This window comes from Elephas maximus, chromosome 3, assembly GCF_024166365.1.
Source record: "Elephas maximus indicus isolate mEleMax1 chromosome 3, mEleMax1 primary haplotype, whole genome shotgun sequence".
NCBI lineage: Eukaryota > Metazoa > Chordata > Mammalia > Proboscidea > Elephantidae > Elephas > Elephas maximus.
Window position 1 is genome coordinate 183,733,599 of NC_064821.1, and position 17,244 is coordinate 183,750,842.

The window sequence follows — 17,244 nt, forward strand, 5'->3', positions numbered from 1 at the left end:
CTGGCAGATAGCAGAGAGGCAAATCACCTCAATCCAATCGTGACTAAACTGAGATTTTCATGGAAAGTCTCAGTCTACATCTCATTTACCCACATTCCTAGGCTGTAGATCTTTATGCTCCCATCTGAGAAGCACCTGTCCTTTGGAGGATCCTCAACTGTAATTTATATCTATCTCCTTTGCACCATCATACTACTCAAAATTCCACTCCTCTTTCAACCACACTCTGTGTGCCTTCCTAGCCACTTCACAATGCATAGTTTACTTTGTAAAGCACCCAGTTTACTTCTCAGTTCACTCCAGGATCTTGGCTTCTCATGCCTGAATATCTGGACAGCTCCATCTGCTTTATTTTTTCTTCCTCCTCAGCCTCAGAAACGCTGGTGGCATAGTGGTTAAGAGCTATGGCTGCTAACCAAAAGATCAGTGGTTCAAATCCACCAGGTGCTCTTTGGAAACCCTATGGGGCAGTTCTACTTTGTCCTGTGGAGTCACTGTAAGTTGGGATAGACTCAGTGCAATGGGTTTTGTTGTTGTTGTTGTTTCCCCCATCTTTATAAGATTTCTTAGAGTGATGGTATTTCCTCTTCCTCTTATTAGTGGCTGCCCTCTACCCAGCTCCTCAATCTCTTGTCCAATTCTAAGAATTAGCAAATACCATAAGGAGAAAAGGCAGGGAGTTAGCCTCCTTTCAAAGAGCTTTTCTCTCTCAGGATCTGCTTATGTAGGTCCTAGCTGCATTCGTAGCTCTCCAAAGACTTCAAACAGAAATTCTTTAAACCATACATTATCTAGTTGTTTTGGGGATGAGATTTGGTTTGCTATAAATACACCAACATGATTGAAAAAAGAAATCTACAGATTTCAGACAAGTTTCCTACCTTGATTTATTAAAAACAACAACAAAAAACAAGGGATCACTGGTACATACTTGGACTTTCTTCAAAATACTTGGGATACATCTGACTGGATATGAAAAGCTCTTGCTTGAATTGTGTGCAAAAGATTTCTACCATGAGCTAAACAGTTCTCATGGCTGTCCAAGTTCCAAGAATTTGATGAAGTTCGATCCAGTCCCCTGATGCACTGTCTGCACTTTCCATTAGGTCACCATCAAACTCTTCAAGTAACCAGTTTTCCAGATGCCTGGCCATTAATATGGGGGAGGAGGTTAACCAAACCATTTAACAGTTCTAATTTATTTTAGGGATGGTTGAAAGTCCTCACTAGTAAAGTTAGAAATGAAAACAAACAATTTTATAATAGTAGCAATGATAATAATAGCTTTCTCAGAGCATTACTGTGAGATCAGCATGGTTCCTAAGTGCTTTCCCATGTAATAACTTACCTAGTCCACATAACAAAGCTGCAAAGTATTGTTGGTTATTACCATCTCTTGCTGTAGATAAGAACATTCAGGCCCTGAGAGGTTGGGTTTACCTTTTCAAAGGCCCTTTCTCTATGATGGTGAGAGCCAGGACTCAGACTCAGGCAGTTTGCCTCAAGAGCCTTTGCCCTTGAGCCATCATGCTCAGTGGTAACTGAGAAAACTTCACTAAAATTTATGTCCCTTCCTTCTTACTCAACCTCCAAGATTTCTAAGAGAAAATGGAGATTAAAAGTAAGGCCTACAAAACACTCAGAGCTAATTAATGAAATAAAGAAGAGGAGCAGAAAGAGCAAACAAAACTAATTTGTCTTCCCCAGAAACAGAATACTTTTAAGATGTTCTTTTTAATCACTCATTTTCAGAAGTTTCGTTATAATATGTATGGGCATAGTTTTATTTTTATCTTTCTTGGGGTTCACTGAGTTTTTTGGGCTTAGGAATTAATGGTTTTCATCTATTTAAAAAAAAAATTGGCTGTCATCTCTTCAAATATTTCTTTAGCCTCATTCGGCTTTTCCTCTCCTTCTGGAACTCCAATTACACATATATTAGATCATTTTATACTGTTCCAGAGATTTCAGATATTCTGTTCTATTCTCCATTCTTATTGTGTTTCTGTCTGCACAATTGCTATTAACTCATTCAAATTCACTGATCCATCTATTGCTGTGTATAGTTTTTTGTTAATGCCTTTGAATATGTTCTCAATTTATGATATATTTTCATTTTGTTCTTTTTTATAATTTTCATTTCTCTTCTGAAATTTGTCACCTGATTACATGTATTGTCTATTTTTTGCTTGATAGTCATTACAGCATATTTCTTTTATTTATTTTCAAGTCCTTGTCTAATAGTCCAACACCTAGGTCACTTGGGGGGTTGCTTCTATTAACTTTATTTTTCTTGATTTTATGCCACTTTTTTTGCTTCATGTGCCTCTTGTAATTTTTAAATATATGTCAGTGTATATAAAACAACAATAGAAACAGAAGTAAATATTTACTCACAGGTATGGGTACATGGACTTTTCTATCAGGCTTCTAGTGTGGAGGGCTGAATGAATCTAATGTGTACTTTTGGTGGGTCTTGTCTTTGTTGAACTAATTAGATTCAGTTTATCACTGGTTTCAAATGTTTGGTGTTATGATCAGAACTTTTTATTTCAGCAGGCCTTGAGATCTGAGCACCAGTAATACTCATTTATTCTTTGCCAGCAACTAGCTTTCTGAAACGTGGGAGGTATCTTTCTCTTTTACAGCCTGGATTCTAGCTTTTTAGCTCATCGTTGATATAATGACCACTTTAATCCCTGGCATCACTTGCGTTTGTCTGCAGCTCTGGGAAATATCAGTAACAGCAGCAAATTGTTGGTGGCCTTGATTACAATTTTGGGCAGAGATTAAGTACATAGGTGTGAATAAGTTAATAATATTCTAGAAGACTCTGGAGCAGAATGACAAATCAGCTGGAAATATCAGCGGTTATTGCAATTATTTGATAAAGGAAAAGTAAGAAATTCAAAGAGCTTATAAGAAATAGAACTATGAATAAAAGGACAAAAATGACTATGGAAGCCACCTTGACAATACGTAAGACATTTAGAGAGTTTCGTTATTCTTAAAATAGAAAAGAGACAATGGTATCTATTATTAAAATGCTTATCAGTGAGGGAAATAAAAGAAAATAATTAAGCACCATTTGGTGCTTGGAGAAACATCTTTGCTGAAAATCTAACTAGCTCTGTGATACTTTTTATAGTTCAAGAGAACCTTCTCAGGAAATATACATTGCATTATTATCATTGAATTTCCTCCATTTTTTAAAAATCTATTTTAAAAGGATTTTTTCCCTTTTTGTGTAAAAGGATGAGCCAATTTATGGTTCTGCAAATTAATAAATTTTAGTTTATATAATTGTCAGAAGCTCTCATTTCATTAACATAATTGCCTCATTGTAATGATATAAATATCTTTTCTCTCCTTTCTTTAGCCAGATTTAAAGTCCTGAAATTGTTCTGTAATTTAAGATCTTCATCATACTACTAAAGCAGGCTATTGGATGCTAGAAATTCACTTTTCTTTCTGTTCTAAAATCTCCTCTAAGTACAGCGATTCATTAAAGTCGAGAGTTCTTAGGGGGCATGTTATGGATCGAATTGTGTTTACCTAAAATGTATGTTCCCCCATGTGTCTGTTAGTTTGTTGTACTTTGAGGGCTTACGTGTTGCTGTGATGCTGGAAGCTATGCCACCAATATTCAGATACCAGCAGGGTCACCCATGTTGGACAGGTTTCAGATGAGCTTCCAGATGAAGACAGAGTAGGAAGAAGGACCCGGCAGTCTACTTCTGAAAAGAATTAAGCAGTGAAAACCTTATGAATAGCAGTGGAACATTGTCTGATATAGTGCTGGAAGATGAGCCCCCCAGGTTGGAAGGCACTCAAAAGATGACTGGGGAAGAGCTGCCTCCTCAAAGTAGAGTCAACCTTAAAGACGTGCATGGAGTAAAGCTTTCGGGATCTTCATTTGCTGATGTGGCATAACTCAAAATGAGAAGAAACAGCTGCAAACACCCATTAATAATCGGAGCCTGGAATGTGCAAAGGATGAAACTAGAAAAATTGGAACTTGTCAAAAATCAAATGAAACATGTAAACATCGGTATTTTAGGCATTAGTGAGCTGAAATGGACTGATACTGGCCACTTTGAATCACACAATCATGTGGTCTACTATGCCAGGAATGACAACTTGAAGAGGAATGGCATTGCATTCATTGTCAAAAAGAACATTTCAAGATCTATCCTCAAGTACAGCGCTGTCAGTGATAGGATAATATTCATACACCTACAAGAAGACCAGTTAATGCTACGACTATTATTCAAATTTATGCACCAAACACTAAGTCCACAGATGAAGAAACTGAAGATTTTTACCAGCTCCTGAAGTATGAAATTGATCAAACATGCAATCAGGATGCATTGATAATTACTGGTGATTGGAATGCAAAAGTTGGAAACAAAGAAGAGGACTCAATAGTTGGAAAATATGGCCTTGATGATAGAAAAAAATGCCAGAGATCACATGACTGAATTTTGCAAGACCAATGACTTCTTCATTGCAAATACATTTTTTTCATCACCATAAATGGCAACTATACTTATACACATAGACCGCAGCAGATGGAATATACAGGAATCTAGTGGAAAGACTGTGGAAAAGCTCAATATTATCAGTCAGAACAAGGCTAGGGGCCGAATGTGGAACAAACCATCAATTTCTCATATGCAAGTTCAAGCTGAAACCGAAGAAAATTAGAACAAGTCCACCAGAGCCAAAGTACAACCTTGAATATATCCCACCTGAATTTAGAGATTATCTCAAGAATAGATCTGACACGTTGAACATTAATCATGAAAGACCAGACGCGTCGTGGAATGGCATCAAAGACATCGTACATGAAGAAAGCAAGAGGTCATTAAAAAGAAAGAAACGACCAAAATAGATGTTAGAAGAGACTCTGAAACTCGCACTTGAATGTTGAGCAGCTAAAGCAAAAGGAATAAATCATGAAGTAGAAGAACTGAAGATTTCAAAAGGCAGCTGGAGAAGACAAAGAAAATATTTTAACGATATGTGCAAAGAGCTAGAGATAGAAAACCAAAAGGGAAGAACATGTTCTGCATTTCTCAAGCTGAAAGAACTGAAGAAAAAATTCAAGACTCATGTAGCAATAGTGAAGGATTCTGTGGGGAAAATATTAAATGACGCAAGAAGCATCAAAAGAGATGGAAGGAATACAGAGTCATTACAACAACAACAAAAAAAAAGGTCCTCCTTCAACCATTTCAAAAGGTAGCTTATGATCAGGAACTGATAGTACTTAAGGAAGATGTCCAAGCTGCACTGAAGGCATTGGTAAAAAAAAAAAAAAAAAAAAAAACAAGGGCCTGGAAATTGACAGAATGTTAGTTGAGATGTTTCAACAAACTGGAAGTGCTCACTCGTCTATGCCAAGAAATTTGGAAGACAGCTACCTGGCTGACCGACTGGAAGAGATCTATATTCATGCCTATTCCCAAGAAAGTGATTCAAATGAATGGGGAAATTATTGAACAATATCGGTAATATCACACACAAGCAAAATTTTGCTGAAGATCGTTCAAAAGTGGCTGCAGCAGTATATCGACAGGGAGCTGCCAGAAATTCAAGTCGGGTTCAGAAGAGGACACGGAGCCAGGGATTATCACTGCTGATATCAGATGTATCTTGGCCGAAAGCAGAGAATACCAGAAAGATGTTTACCTGTGTTTTACTGACTATGCAAAGGCATTCAACTGTTGTGGATCATAACAAATTATGGATAACATTGTAAAGAATGGGAATTCCAGAACACTTAACAGTGCTTATGAGGAACCTGTACGTAGATCAAGAGGCAGTTGTTCGGACAGAAGGGGATACTGCGTGGTTTAAAGTCAGGAAAGGTGTGCATCAGGGTTGTACTCTTTTACCATACCTATTCAATCTGTATGCTGAGCACATAATCCAAGACCCTAGACTATATGAAGAACAACGGGGCATCAGGATTGAGGAAGACTCATTAACAACTTGTGTTATGCAGATGACACAACCTTGCTTGCTGAAAGTGAAGAGGACTTGAAGCACTTACTGATGAAAATCAAAGACGACAGCCTTCAGTATGAATTACACCTCAACATAAAGAAAAGAAAAATCCTCACAAATGGACCAATAAGCAATATCATGATAAAGATTGAAGTTGTCAAGGATTTCATTTTACTTGGATCCACAATCAACACCCATGGAAGCAGCAGTCAAGAAATCAAAAGACTCACTGCATTGGGCAAATCTGCTGCAAAGGACCTCTTCAAAGTGTTGAAGAGGAAAGATGTCACCCTGAAGACTAAGGTGCGCCTGACCCAAGCCTTGGTATTTTCAATCCCATCATATGCATGTGAAAGCTGGAGAATGAATAAGCAGACCAAAGAATTGATGCCTTTCAATTGTGGTGTTGGTGAAAAATATTAAATATACCATGGACTGCCAAAAGAACAAACAAATCTGTCTTGGAAGTACAACCAGAGCGCTCCTTAGAGGCAAGGATGGTGAGATTGCACCTTACATACTTTGGATATGTTATCAGGAGGGATCAGTCCCTGGGGAAGGACATCATGCTTGGTAAACTACAGGGTCAGCAAAAAAGAGGAAGACCCTCAAGGAGATGGAATGACACAGTGGCTGCAACAATGGCCTCAAGCATAACAACAATTGTGAGGATGGTGCAGAACCAGGCAGTGTTTCGTTCTGTGGTATGTAGGGTCGCTATGAGTCAGAACTGACTTGATGGCACCTAACAACAAAATATGTCAACTTGGTTAACATGACTCCCAGTGGCATGTGGTTGTCCTCCATTTTGTCATCTGAAGTGATTCTCCTATGTGTTGTAAATCCTACCCCTATGGTGTTAATGAGCCAGGATTAGAGGCAGTTATGTTAATGAAGCAGGACTCAATCTACAAGATTAGTTTGTATCTTGAGTCAATCTCTTTTGAGATATAAAAGAGAAGCAAGCAGAGAGAGGGAGGGACCTCCTACCATAAACAATGAAGAACTGGGAGGGGAGCACACCCTTTGGACCTGGGGTCCCTGCACTGAGAATCTCCTAGACCAAAGGAAGATTGATGACAAGGACCTTTCTTCAGAGCAGACAGAAAGAGAAAACCTTTCCCTAGAACTGGTACCTTGAATTCGGACTTCTAGTCTCCTAGACTGTGAGAGAATAATTTCTCTTTCTTAAACCCACCCACTTGTGGTATTTCTGTTAGAGCAGTACTAGATACCTAAGATGGGGGGAACCATCCTGTACTGAGAACATTCTTTGCTGATATTGATACCTATTGAGCTCATTAGCATTAGACCAATAAAAATGAAACAATTACTAAATTCAGGCACAACCTGGAGGTAGTGTACTACTAGTAGCCTCATAAGAAATGAAAAAAATTTGAGGTACATAAAGGTTAAGTTATTAGTCCAAGGCCACACGAGGGGGTTTACACCAGGCTCTTATATCCTGTTTCAAGGAATTTCCGCGTTTCCCAACCGTAGAACTAAATTTATTCTCATTAGTTCTTCTGGGAGGATATGGAAGGATGTCAAGTGAGCATGAGTTGAGTGAGTGAATCTCTGGAAACAGCTTGGATGGATTATAAAATGCTTGCTCCTGGGCAGGCTCAAGAACACCAACCTTTTGGCTAACAGCCGAACACACTAACCTATTGCACCACGGAAACGTGAAAAGCTAATTTTACCAATAGCAAGAGAAGCTTAACAACGCTCTGGTGGCACAGTGGTTAAGAGTTCCGGCTACTAACCAGAACGTTGGCAGTTTGAATCCACCAGCCGCTTACCCGAAACGTGACCAGTGTCTTTTTTCAAGAGTGACCCTAGGACTCATTAACCGCTAGGCGGTGCCACCCGCCTCCTGCAGTACGGCTGTGCTGCAAAACCTAGGAAAGATGAAGAGATTGGGGATTCGAATCGTGTTGTTCGTCACTTTTGAAACCTGTACGTTGGGTGAAGGTAGAAAGCCAGCCAAATGATCTTTGCCCCTTCTTGCTCCTTGCGTGCCTCAAAAGCTAGCGCTCCCGGAGATGCTCGGGTCCGCGCCGCACCCGCCTCCCGGCCTGAGCTCAAGGGAGACTGAACGCCCAGGGCCTCCCAGGATGGCTCTTCTCGTTGTCTGCCCAGCCTTCACCCGACCGCCCTTCATCGCCAGCCCCCAGGCCCGGGATGGACGCTCGGGCTAGAGAGCGTGGAAGGACATACGCTGGTCAGGGAATGAGGGTTTGCCCACCTGTCGACCCACTTTCGGGGCGAGTGTGATGCTTCCATCTTCTGATTCCTCCTCTGTCCAGCGCCTGAGCTCCACGAGGGCAGGGGTCGAGGTGATGGTCGCTCTTGTGTCCTCCAGCCGAGAACAGGGTCTGCTGGCGCACACACCAGGGCGCTCAATTAGGACCTCTTGAATCGATACATAGTCATGTTTATACTTTTAGTCCTTTGAAGATCTCAGGTTCATGAAAGATTTTCAAAGGGAGAAGTTCTTTTTTGAAAGCCTTTATTTTGGTTCATCGATTTCGAAGCACGCAGTGTCCCGTGGGGCGGGGCAACCGGGAAAGCCGAGAGCGCGGTCTGCGCGGCTCTGCTTCTGGCGCTCAGCGCGGCTGCGTTGGACGAGGTCGGTGGGGTCAGCAGGGTCTGTGGGGTCGGCGGGGTCGGGGGCTCGGTGTAGGGGGAACGGGAAAGGGTGGGCCCAAAAGGGAGAGGACCGAAAGAAAACGGGAAGCGTGGACTAGAACAATGAACTCTCCCAGGAGGCCTGTGCCAAGGCACGGGCCAGATGCTGAAAGACGAGAATTGTTTTTATTATGTATCAGAATGGGGAAGGAGAAAGGGACATGAAAGAAAAAAACGCAAGGACCTGTAGCTGTCCAAAAACAAAGTAGGGCAACATTGTGGACTTTTCCAAATAAAATATGTGAAAGGAAGAACAGCCACCACCAGGAGCTTTGTGGCGCGCCGTGATCGTATAGTGGTTAGTACTCTGCGTTGTGGCCGCAGCAACCTCGGTTCGAATCCGAGTCACGGCAGTACCTGGCTTTTGCTTTGGCAAGATTCGATGCGTCTTTTACTTTTGTTTCTAATTCTGGTACGCGCGCTACGCCCTTTATCTGTGCCCAAAGAGCAGCGTTCACGGTGGCTCCCCAGCACGAAGCGGTCAGGAGAAGGTAAGAAAACCCCTCAGCGCACACACCTGCGGCCCGGTGATCGGGCAACGCCGGGCTTGCTCATGAGTATGAGCATGCGCAGAAACTATCCCCCAAAGTAAAATGCCATCTCCAGAAACCCTGGCTGTAACTTCTACTAATATAATGGTGAGGCCAAAACCCTTTTCTCTGGTTGAGATACTTCAAATGTCAGTGGGGCGTTTTTAGACGTAATGGCAACAGCTTTTTATGTGCATACTTTCGATTTATTTTACAATTAAATCGAATAATATAAAATCTACTAAATGTAAAGCCTAAACTCGATGCTTCCGCACCGCCCCCAATTTTTCTGCTAACAGTACATTATTGAAGTATAACTTAAATTTGAAGTATAGAGTAAAATGCACAAATCTGAAGCGCACGCCCGATGTATTTTAGTAAATGTAACCATCAACTCACAAGAAATCAGTTGACCCCTTTCCAGTCAATTCTCATCCCATCCTCACTTAGGCAAACCATTCTGATTTTTAGCTCCATAGATCAGTGTGGAGCACCCTTAAATGCGGGATTGCTTGTGCCGTAGTGGTTAAGCAGCTGAGCTGATAACCGGGAGGTTGGTGGTTCAAATCTGCTAGTTGTTTATTATTAGTGATCTGGTTCTACCCGGTCTACTTGGCCACTGTGGGTGTGAGTGTGTATGCTCTTCTGAGTGTCTGGCTTTTTTTTTTTTTTTCATGTAACAGTGTTTTTGAGATGCAGCTATGCTGTTGAGTGTATTATTTTGTACTTATTGATGAGTGTTATTCCTGCGTGTGAACGCACTGCAATATTGGGCAATCAAGTTCTTTCTAGTTTTGACTATTGTGAACAAACCTGCTGTGAATATTCTCTTGCGATTCTTTTTAAGAGCTGCACATTCATTTCTCTTCAGGATATATGTTGTAGTGAAATTGTTCTGTCATGGGGTAGTTTTAAATTAACTTTTTAAGAAACTGCCAAACAATTTTCTGTAATGGTTGTCCTGTTTTACCCTCTCACCAGCAATGATAGTTGATCCACATTCTTGTCAGCACTTGGTGTTCTCTGTCTTTTAAATTTTAACCATTCTGGTGGGTGTGTATAATGATATCTCATGATGGCTTTAATTTGTATTTTCCAAGGGTATTGAACATATTTTCTTATGCTTTTGGCCATTTGGAAATTGTCTTTTGTTAAAAAAAAAAAGCCTATTCAAGTATTTTGCCCATTTTTAAATGGCTTGGCTTTTATTGACTTCTAAAAGTTCTCTATGTATCCAAGATTTGAGTCTTTTTTTCAGATAACCATGTTGAAAATATCTTCTCCCAGCCCGTGGCTTGCTTTATACCTTCTTCTGGTGATTTTTGATGAGTGGAATTTTTAATTCTGATGAAATCAAGTTACTTTATTTTTCTGTTATTTTTAAGGCCTGTTGGCACCCTAAGACATCTATTCTATCCCAGGATTGGGAATATAGGTTCTTATATTCTTTCCTAGAAACTTTAGTGTTATTTTTCATTTCGAAACCTATGATTCATCTCATGACCACAGCACAATAAACCACTATAGAGTTCATGGCTTGCTGACCAACAACCCAGCCACCCCAAGATCCTCTTTATAACCTTTGATGTAAAAACATTCACAACAGTTCCCTGTTCTGCTCCTTGACAGTTACCCTTACGTTTCCATCTATCATTCATCCCCCCTTTTGTCCCTTCTCTTCTTCCCTCTCTTCTTCACAACCCTAGCTGAGATAACCAGAAATATCTAAATCTGAGAGAAGAAAAGCCCAGTGTAATCTGTACACAGGCTCTGGGTTGTAAATCTAGTTTTGCCCTTGTGTGGCCTTGGACAAGTAACTTAAACTTTATGTGCCTCAATTCTTTCTTCTGTAAAATGGGGCTGATAAGGACAGTCTACTTCATCATGTTGTTGTCAGATGTGCCTGGACTTAATAGCTACTTGATCAATAATGTTGTAAGCAGTAGAATCATTGTCATCATTGTCATTATGCTCTGCACTGTTTTTGAAAATCACTGTGCTGATATTTTGCACCTTAAATTAGTCTTGATTCTTCTGGATGTTTCTGTAAATGGAATCGTGGACTATGTACGTTGTCATGTCTGTAGTTTCTTCCTACATAATGTTTCTGAGTTTTATCATCCCTATTGTCGAATATATTTTTTTTTATAGTCAAATATATTAGTTTCCTATGGCTGCTGTAGTGAAGTACCACAAACTGGGTGGCTTAAAACAACAGAAATTTATTCTTTCACAGTTCTAGAGGCTAGAAGCCCAAAACTGTGCTGTCAACAGGGCCATGCATACTTCCTTGCCTCCTCGTAGCTTCTGGTGGTTGCCAGCAATCCTTGGTATTCCTTGGTGTGATGGTTAAGGTTATATGTCAAGTTGGTTAGGCCATGATTCTCAGTGGTTTGGCAGATATGTAATCATCCTCCATTTTTGTGATCTGATGTGAGCAGCCAATCAGTTGTAAGGGGAGTTTCTTTGGGGGTGTGCATGCATCCAATATATGGATGATCTAGCAAAACTTGCTCTCTCTTGATCCTGTATCCAACTCGCCATCCTCTGTGCACCAGTTCTTGGGACATGAGCCAGCAGCCTGCCACCTGTCCTGACAATTTTGGGTTCATCAGCCACTGCAACCATATGAGTCAGGAGAAGCCTCAAACCTGACGTCTGAGCCATGGATTTGGGACTTGCCAGCCTCCACAATTGTGTGAGCCATTTCGTTGAAATAAATCTCTCTATACGTGTATTTATATATATACTTCACTGGTTTTGCTCATCTAGAAACTTGAGCCTAAGACATTTGGTACTGAGAGTGGGGTCTAGAGGAACAAAATCATAAGGATGAGTTTCCTGAATTGATTCTCAAGCCTGGCTAGTCTTAAAGGCACTGATGATTTTGCCTCCAGTAGCAAAGAGCGTACCGCTAATCCATGGCATGAGGTGGCAGTATAAATATGCAAAATATCAACATCATTGGGTCAAATATCTGTGAGAGACTAGGTTCTGGGTAACTGCACATTTGATACTTTTCTACAGTTTTGTCAAAATGAGAAGTTTAAGGGAGCTGGTTGGTTGGTCCTACTTTCACTAGACAAAGTGGTGAAAGACAGGGATGAGCTTCAGAATCACAGCTCAAGAACTGCATACAAGACCTGAAAGTTGACACTTGTGCCCTGAAAGAAAGTCTTATTTCTTGTAGTAATAGAGCTGATATTGCTGAAAACAAAACTTAGAGTTTTATTGTAAGAGTGGTGAATTAAAATGCCAGTTGAATTACCAACTTAGAATGGTGTCTGATGTTAAAGTGAGAGCATTGATTGGGAAGAAATGGGATCCCGAAACTTGGCATGGGGACATATGGGCAGATAATCAGGAAGCTGGGGACACTGAGCCCCTAAATTCTGTTGAATCACTCCTGCCAAAAGAACCAGCCTTCTTTCTCCCATCTGAAGAGATTACTCCATCTTTCCCTGCTAAGTCACCCTCCCCAGTAAAACTATTATCCCTTCCACCCCCATCTTATGAGGTTAACACAGCTGTGTCTGAAGAGCCTTTATTTGAGATATTTCCTGGGGAGATGCCTCAGGCATCACCTGAGGCAGGTGCCATATAAGATGTTGCTGAATGTCCCAAGGACTCACTCCACCAACCATTTTTGTTTCTAGACCTATAACTAGGCTTAGGTCCCAGCGAGCCTCCAGAGATGAAGTACAAAGTGTGATGCAGGAGATGGTATACTACACTCCAAAGAACTGCTTGATTTTTCTCATATATACAAAGAGAAACCTGGGGAAATATGTATGGGATAATAGTGCAAGGAATATAAAGTTGGATCAGTCTGAGTTTGTTGATATGGGCCCACTAAGCACAGATTCTTCATTTAATGTTGCAGCTTGAGAGGTCAGGAAAGGATCTAATAGTTTATTTGGTTGGTTTGCTGAAGCATGGATTAAGTGGTGACCTACACTAAATCAAGTTGAAGTGACCTGCCTTGGTATACTGTAAAAGAAGGTATCCAAAGGCTTAGGGAAATTGCCATGCGAGAGTGGATTTATCAGGTTAAACCCACAGACTCACACATGGAATGTCCAGAGGACACACCTTTTGTCACAACTGTGAGGAACAAATTTGTGAAAGGAGTGCCAGCATCTTTGAAGACTGCTGTGATTGCTATTTTGTGTAAGTCAGATTTGAGAGATTCTGTAGTATACCAAGGCAGGTCTGATACTACAACTTGATTTAGTGTAGGTCACTGCTTAATCCATGCTTCAACAAGCCAACCAAATAAACTATTAGATCTTTTCCTAACCTCTTGAACTGCAATATTAAATGAAGAATCTGTGCATAGTGGGCCCATATCAACAAACTCAGGCTGATCTGACTTTATGTTCCTTGCACCATTATCCCACACCCTTCCCCACATATTCCCCAGGTTTATCTTTGTATATATGAGAAAAATCAAGCAGTTCTTTGGAGTGTAGCATACCTCCTCCTGCACCACGCTTTGTACTTCACCTCTGCCCTAACTGAATGAAGACACCAAACTGCCATGCAGAGCCATAGTAGCGCAGTGGTTAAGAATGCAGCAGTTTCTGCCTGACCTGCCAGTTCTGGGTCTGTCAACCCTTGCAACCATGTGAGTCAGCAGGTGCCTCCAGCCTGACACCTGACCCACTGATTTGAGACTTGCCAGCCTCCACACCTGCATGAGCCATTTCCTTGAAATAAATCTCTCTATGTATGTTTATATATATGCTTCACTGATTTCGCTTCTTTAAAGAATCCAGAGTAAGACACTTGGCTTATAGCTGCACCACTCCAATCTCTGCTTCCTTTGTCATGTAGCCTTTTTCCCTCTGTGTATCTGTGTCCCTGTGTGTTCTCTTCTTATAAGGGCACCAGTCATATTGAATTTAGGGCCCACTCTAACACAGCTCATCTTAATTACATCTGCAAAGCCCCTATTTCCAAATAAGAGCACTATCTGAGATCCCAAGTGGACATGAATTTTGAGGAGACACTATTCAGCCCAATACACTGAGTGCCTGCAACACTCAACATTGAGTCTAGATTTTTCCTGGGGGGGGAAATGTAATTCATTTTTCAGGCCTTTGGCCACAGGAAAAATTTTTCTTTTTTTATTATTTATGACCATGAAATACAATGTATAATTTGCAATTCTTTGCTTCTTTATAGGGAGATGGAGTCCCAGAGAAGGTCCCTAATGCACTAGGCTGATTATTGACAGTAGGATTGTAAAACGGAGGCTAAGGAAGAATTGACTGTTTCTACATATAAAACAAGATAGGGAAGATGCCGAGCAAAAGTGTAGAGAAGCAACGGAACCTGAAAACTGATTTTAGGGTCTGGCCATAGATGTCAGATTTTGTAGAAAGAGAAGTTAAATGAATCTTGGTGGTACAATGGTTAAGCTCTTGGCTGCTAACTGGAAAGTTGGTGGTTGAACACACCCAGCCACTCTGCTCCACAGGGAGGAAAGACTTGGTGATCTGCCCCCCAAAAAACCACCTAGAAAATCCTATGGGGTAGTTCTACTCTGTCACGTGGGGTCACTATGTGCCAAAATTTACAGCGCCTAACAACTGCAACTAGCTTGAGATCTAAATCGTAAACTCTTAGAAAACCTAAGCAAGGACCAAACAACGACAGCAAAAGGGGAAAAAAAAAACCATAGAGGAAACAATCAATATTTAAAGTTCCCTTTCTGAGACTTTGCCATTTATTTGTATATCATCTTTCCCATCTTTATAAAAATGGTAAAAAGTGGGCTTCATGTGCTTGTTCTATAATTTTCGGAACATGCACTTATGATAAAAACTATTAAAATATGTATTCGTGAACCTCTTAGACTTAAGTTCCACCAACAGTGCATTTAAAGTAAAATGGGCCCAACCTGGAGGTGAAACCTACCAGGCTGATGTGCAGTTCCTGTGTGTGTGACATTCTCAACAATAGCTTTTTCCTAGCGTAATGGTTTTAGTGTTTCCCCCAACATCTGAAAGTCATCAGGTCAAAACTTGTCAGAAATCGTTTCCTTTGCTGAAGATTTTAAAGTATTCTTTCTTCAAGTAAGGATAGTTAAAAAAAAAAAAAGTTATCAATTGCACCCTTGGAATCCATAGAAAGCCTGGGAGAAACGTGCTACCAGTTCCCTCGCTACCCCACTGGGAGCACGCGGGGTTGCATACTCTCTGACAGCCAGGCCGTGGTTGTCTCCTTTGTCTGCAGCTGGAGAGGGGAATGCAACTCACCTTCAGCAACGACGGGAGGACAAGGTGCCGGAGGAGGCCGACTTTATCTTCATGGTACCTTCGGATGAGGGAATCACATAGGATTTCTTCCCTTTCCTGTGAACTATTTCCACCTCTCTCTTTCTGCCTTTTCAGGGCCGTTCAATCCCTTGTGGACTGAACCTAAAAGGGGGCAAGCGGTCCCTCCCTATGGGGGTATCCGGAGCTCTGACTGACTCGGGACGTTAGTACCGGCCGGTGAGAACGAGAGGAGCAGGGAGGGCAGCGGCTGTGCGGAGGTGGGAGGCACTTGGGCTTCACGGGGTTCGAAGAAACGGAATAAATTGCTGCCTGAAGTCTCCTGCAGGCTGAACTGGAAAGGTGTGGGGTTCCTGACAGAGAGAGGATCCGCGCTGAGAGGACCCAGCCCTGCCACTGGTGTTCGAGGACAGGTCCTGCAGAGGCTGGTTTTAAGGGGCAGAACCAAAGATAAGGCGCAACACGGCCCAACCGCACAGTTAAATTGATCTCCCCACCTTTATCAGGAGAGTCAGTGCTCAAATTCAGAGAGCAGGAAAAAGATTGATTGTACAGATCAAGGTTCATAACTCACCAAAGAAGAAACATGATTTCCTAATTAATTTGATGTGGTGTGTGAGAGAAACACCGGCGTCAAGTGTTTTGGCCTGAGCGTATCGAAGGATGGGTGGGGATGAAGGTGGGGAAACTGCGGTTGCAGATGCAGCAGGTTTTAGAGCGAGGACCCGGAGTTCAATTCAGGCTCCCGCGGCTCTGCTTGAAAGAGATTTCCATCCAGGCTGTCTCCATGTCTGCATCTTTCTGAGTCCTTTTGGATGTTGGAGATCCCGGAAATTCCTACACCGCCTCCTTCTCACCAGGGGGCCTTCCCTTCCACCTCCTCTCTGAGATCTGGTCCCCTGCGGTGGACCCGGCCACCACCTCTCCACGTGCTGCCCCTGAGCAAAGGCGCATTTCTATCGGGTCTGAGGTGCGGCGGGAACAGCCAGTTCAGAGACCTGTGAGCCTGGCGGGCGCGCCCAGCGCAGAGCGCTAGATGCGTCGTCGCCTGCGGGCTAACGTTTTGCAGAAAGCAAGGAGGAAACGGCCTTAGGCCTTTGGGGACGATTCCTAGACGGGCCAGCGGCATCTACAAGGGCGTTCCCAGAGTTCAGTGAAAATGGTGCCACTGCCAGAAGGTATGAGAAAGACAGCCGTGGTGAAGTTTCCCGGTGGTCTAGTGGTAATAATTGGCGCTCTCGCGGTCGCGGCTTAGTAGGATATTCACAGCCTTGGAAACACTATGAGTTCTCTGTGAGTTGGAATGGACTCCATGGCAGTGGGTTTGGCTTTTTGTGGGTTAGTAAGATATTCTTATTCGTGGCTGCTCCTTGAGTTCGCTGTCTCCCAGATGCTGTGGCTTACTTTTCCCAAGACTCTGGGGGAGAAGTGGGGTTAATGTCCAGGCTAAAATTGAAACTATATAACTAGGATACGTTCCAGAAAGTGGGAACTGCTGGGTAAAATATAGTGTGGATTTAGATACCGATATGTACCGCTCTCCAGTACGTGCCAATTACGCGCCCCAAAGTGTTATGAGGCTTCATATTTTCCCACGCTTAAAACCAACACTGAAAATTACCAATCTTTTAAATATAATTCTTTAACTTTCCCCTTGACTGATCTCTTCATAGACAAAGAGTTTAAGTCCACAGGAGATAAATAAATTGAAAGAACTATCTAGTATTTCA

The 17,244-nt window shown here is 41.9% G+C and overlaps 2 protein-coding genes and 1 non-coding gene across 12 annotated transcripts in view; 2 read left to right on the forward strand and 1 right to left on the reverse strand.

The window, feature by feature from the left end:
- Positions 1-17,244, reverse strand: part of LOC126073532 (myomegalin-like) — a 64,727-nt gene that overhangs the window by 18,867 nt on the left and 28,616 nt on the right. For 6 of the 10 annotated variants that reach the window (XR_007516774.1, XM_049880302.1, XM_049880301.1 and 3 more), the window contains exons 1-2: positions 8,261-8,557; positions 3,611-3,737 (exon numbers count right to left, since the gene is read on the reverse strand). The exons of 1 other annotated variant lie outside the window; for it this stretch is intronic. The gene's annotated coding sequence lies outside the window, so the exon portion shown is untranslated. Of the gene's footprint in view, positions 1-3,555; positions 3,575-3,610; positions 3,738-7,814; positions 7,914-8,260; positions 8,558-17,244 lie in introns of those variants that run through there. 3 more of the 10 variants (XM_049880298.1, XM_049880297.1, XM_049880300.1) reach the window with 3 other exon arrangements.
- The window catches only part of LOC126073530 (high affinity immunoglobulin gamma Fc receptor I-like), a 43,919-nt gene continuing 35,459 nt past the window's right edge, over positions 8,785-17,244 (forward strand). Inside the window, exon 1 of the mRNA XM_049880291.1 lies at positions 8,785-9,194. Coding sequence (XP_049736248.1) covers positions 9,086-9,194 — 109 coding nt within the window. The 5' untranslated portion in view covers positions 8,785-9,085. The remainder of the gene's footprint in view (positions 9,195-17,244) is intronic.
- Positions 8,985-9,056, forward strand: TRNAH-GUG (transfer RNA histidin (anticodon GUG)). The gene has a single exon. It is a non-coding gene; the product is annotated as a tRNA-His (tRNA).